The sequence below is a fragment of the Grammomys surdaster genome, unplaced genomic scaffold (genome assembly GCF_004785775.1).
Source record: "Grammomys surdaster isolate TR1022 unplaced genomic scaffold, NIH_TR_1.0 282905, whole genome shotgun sequence".
NCBI lineage: Eukaryota > Metazoa > Chordata > Mammalia > Rodentia > Muridae > Grammomys > Grammomys surdaster.
The window spans coordinates 1-2,748 of NW_021625411.1; the positions used below are offsets into that span (position 1 = coordinate 1).

The 2,748-nt window shown below is 36.4% G+C and overlaps 2 protein-coding genes across 2 annotated transcripts; both read right to left on the bottom strand.

Moving 5' to 3' along the window:
* Positions 1 to 6: 6 nt before the first annotated feature.
* Positions 7 to 154, bottom strand: LOC114616108 (keratin-associated protein 20-2-like; the record flags this gene model as incomplete). The annotated part of the gene is made up of 1 exon (XM_028761632.1): positions 7 to 154. A coding segment is annotated over exon 1 (148 nt), but the record flags the coding sequence as incomplete, so codon positions are not given.
* A 2,386-nt stretch (positions 155 to 2,540) lies between these two features.
* On the bottom strand, positions 2,541 to 2,678 carry LOC114616109 (keratin-associated protein 20-2-like). Its single transcript, XM_028761633.1, has one exon. It carries the CDS (start codon positions 2,676 to 2,678, stop codon positions 2,541 to 2,543), a length of 138 nt encoding a protein of 45 aa, XP_028617466.1.
* Positions 2,679 to 2,748: the final 70 nt, after the last annotated feature.

Consider the following 2,748-nt stretch of genomic DNA (forward strand, 5'->3'; position numbering starts at 1 on the left):
AGAAGCCATAGGACCAGTATCTTCTACAGCATAGTGGGCGGCAGCAGCCATAACCATATCCACCATAGCCACAGCCATAGCCACAGCCATAGCCACAGCCTAGGCAACCATAGCCAAAGCCCAGGCCTCCATAGTATCCACCATAGTAACACATGGTATCAGGAGAGGAGTGTTCAGAGGAAGATCAGCAGTGTGTGTCTGGAGTTGGGTTTCAACATGTGCCAAGGGCCTTTTATACACCTGGATGTTTGGTGGCAAAAAACCACAGGCATTATGACATCACTGAATCTCTCCTATGTTTCAAAAAAAAAAAAAAAACAAAAAACCAGGGTGCCATAGGTTACTGGGCAAACAACGCTACATAACTGAGATAATTGTGCTTGTATGCTGGGATCCCATGGTCAGATCATGAGGCTTAAACATGAAAATCTGGATCTATTTCAAGACATTCCTCATTGTATATTTAGTTTATTTAGTATTCATGTATCTACTGTACTGTGCCATACAAATGATTGAAACCTCTCTCTCCTCTTTATGTCTGCGTGTTTTGTAGTGCCCGAAACTGAAAATGTCCTTTTGTTTCCCTTGCCCTGATTTGTTACTGTAAAATAAATATATATTACATAAGCATTTCTGATAAGAAATGATCCTTACGTTGGTTATATTATTGGTAAGTTGATGACTTTATGCATACATGAGCATATACTCTCATGTGTTCCTAATGTGGTTTGTTAATTTTACTGATCTATGAACGTAGTAGATCTTTCCATCTTGTGATATGTTCTTCATTGTCTTATTTGTATGCCTGTTTTTGCCATCATTTTTTCAGCATTTTTAGTTTGATTCTGTGATATATTTTGAGATCAAGATCTGTGGTAGGTGTAGCATCTTCTCTTTTAAGGCTAGTGTTGTTTTTGCCCGTAGTGTCACCTTGTGTGTTTATATGGTCATTTGGTTTCTGCTGTCTAGTTCTGTTGAGACAAATTTGGAATATTTATGGAAATTTCATGAAATTGATACATTGGTTAATCAAAGGCAGTCCTTTTCTATGTTAGTAATTCTACCAATCTATAAACAGGATGCTTCATTCTATATCCTAGATATGTCTTCATATTATTTTCTTCAAAGATATGGATCTTACTGATCATTGTTCTAAGCAACATGAGGCAAATTGAAGAAAAAATATTATCTTGACACCCAAAACCGACATATTAGAGGGTAGTTATGTGTTTAATTCTACCCTTTACCCTGCCAGCTTAAGTGGAATCAGATGGATAGCTAGACTTACAAGTTCAGATACAAAGTTGCATGGTTGTACGTCTATGTGTAAGATGGAGGGCAAATTAGAATGATAGAAGGCCCCAATAAAACCCTTCCATAATGATACTCTAACACATGATCCTCCACACTTACACATATACATGGGCACATCAGCACACGCACATGATGTCAGAAATATAAACATCAGAATAAAATACATTCAAATAGAAAGCTTTTCAAAGGTCTAGCTAAGGATGTTCTGAACAACAGAAACCACTGTATAAAAGAAATGTTCCATACAAATGAAGAAAATGGATATATCAGGAAGGCAATTAATGCAGAAATTTTGTTGTGGAGTGATATACATAGCTAAGCTAACTAGCCAAAAGAATATAAGTGGATGCTAAAATAAGCTGAGATTTAGAATATGTATTTTTCAAAGAAATAGATACATATGGACAAATGGACACAGTAATATTATATTTCACTTATGTCTCAGAGATACAAATCAAAAACAAGATGATGTTTCAGCCCACAACTGTTAGATAATTTATATCGAACAGAAGAAAGGTGAATGTTATGTAGCACGTAGAGTCCAAAGCACCCTTCTCTATTCTTGATGGAAATGTAACTTGATGTAGCTGTGAGTAGAATAGCATTTCATGTTTGCAAACACATAAGGAATTGACAGATTATCTAGAATTCACACTGCTTCTTATACAATGAGATGAAAATCACTGAATCTTAAAGAAATAGGTACTAAGTTTATTGTCTCATTGCTTATAATGGTTAAAGTATAAATACAACAGAATATCCATCTTTATCTGAATTCTGAAAAGAAGTATTTCTTTCTCTTGAACTTCCTGTCCTTTTTCTCATTCTCCTCCCCTGTTTCCCTTCCATCTCCATACATATACTCCTCTATTGTACTTCCCTCACACTTTCCCCCAAACATCACCTCACTAGTGACCAAGACAAAAGCACAGGATATACAGAAACTATTTTGTAGAGTTTATTCCTTTACTTATTTGATGATACACATTTTAAAAACGTAAGTTGAAAGTTGAATTTAAAATCATATTGCAGAGTATGATGATGATAACTTTAAACATGATTATGGGCCAAATTCAGATGAGGGATTAGATGATCATGTAGTATATCAGCTTTATTTTATATCTTTTGTCCTAAAGTTAGAAATTTTGAAGACATTTTTGAGTTCCTGATGTGAAAACACTTGGAAGTCCTTTTGGTTAGAAAGCCTGGGTATCTACACAATTTCCTCAGCAGAAGCCATAAGACCAATATCTTCTACAACACAGTGGGCGGCAGCAGCCATAACCATAGCCACCACCATAGCCACAACCTAGGCCTCCATAGCCAAAGCCCAGGCCTCCATAGTATCCACCATAGTAACACATGGTATCAGGACTGGAGTGTTCAGAGGAAGATCAGCAGTGTGTTTCTGGAGTTGGGTTTCAACATGTGCCA

Bases quoted from the DNA above. Each gene is read 5' to 3' on its own strand.
- LOC114616109 (XM_028761633.1), bottom strand. From the start codon at position 2,678: ATGTGTTACTATGGTGGATACTATGGAGGCCTGGGCTTTGGCTATGGA.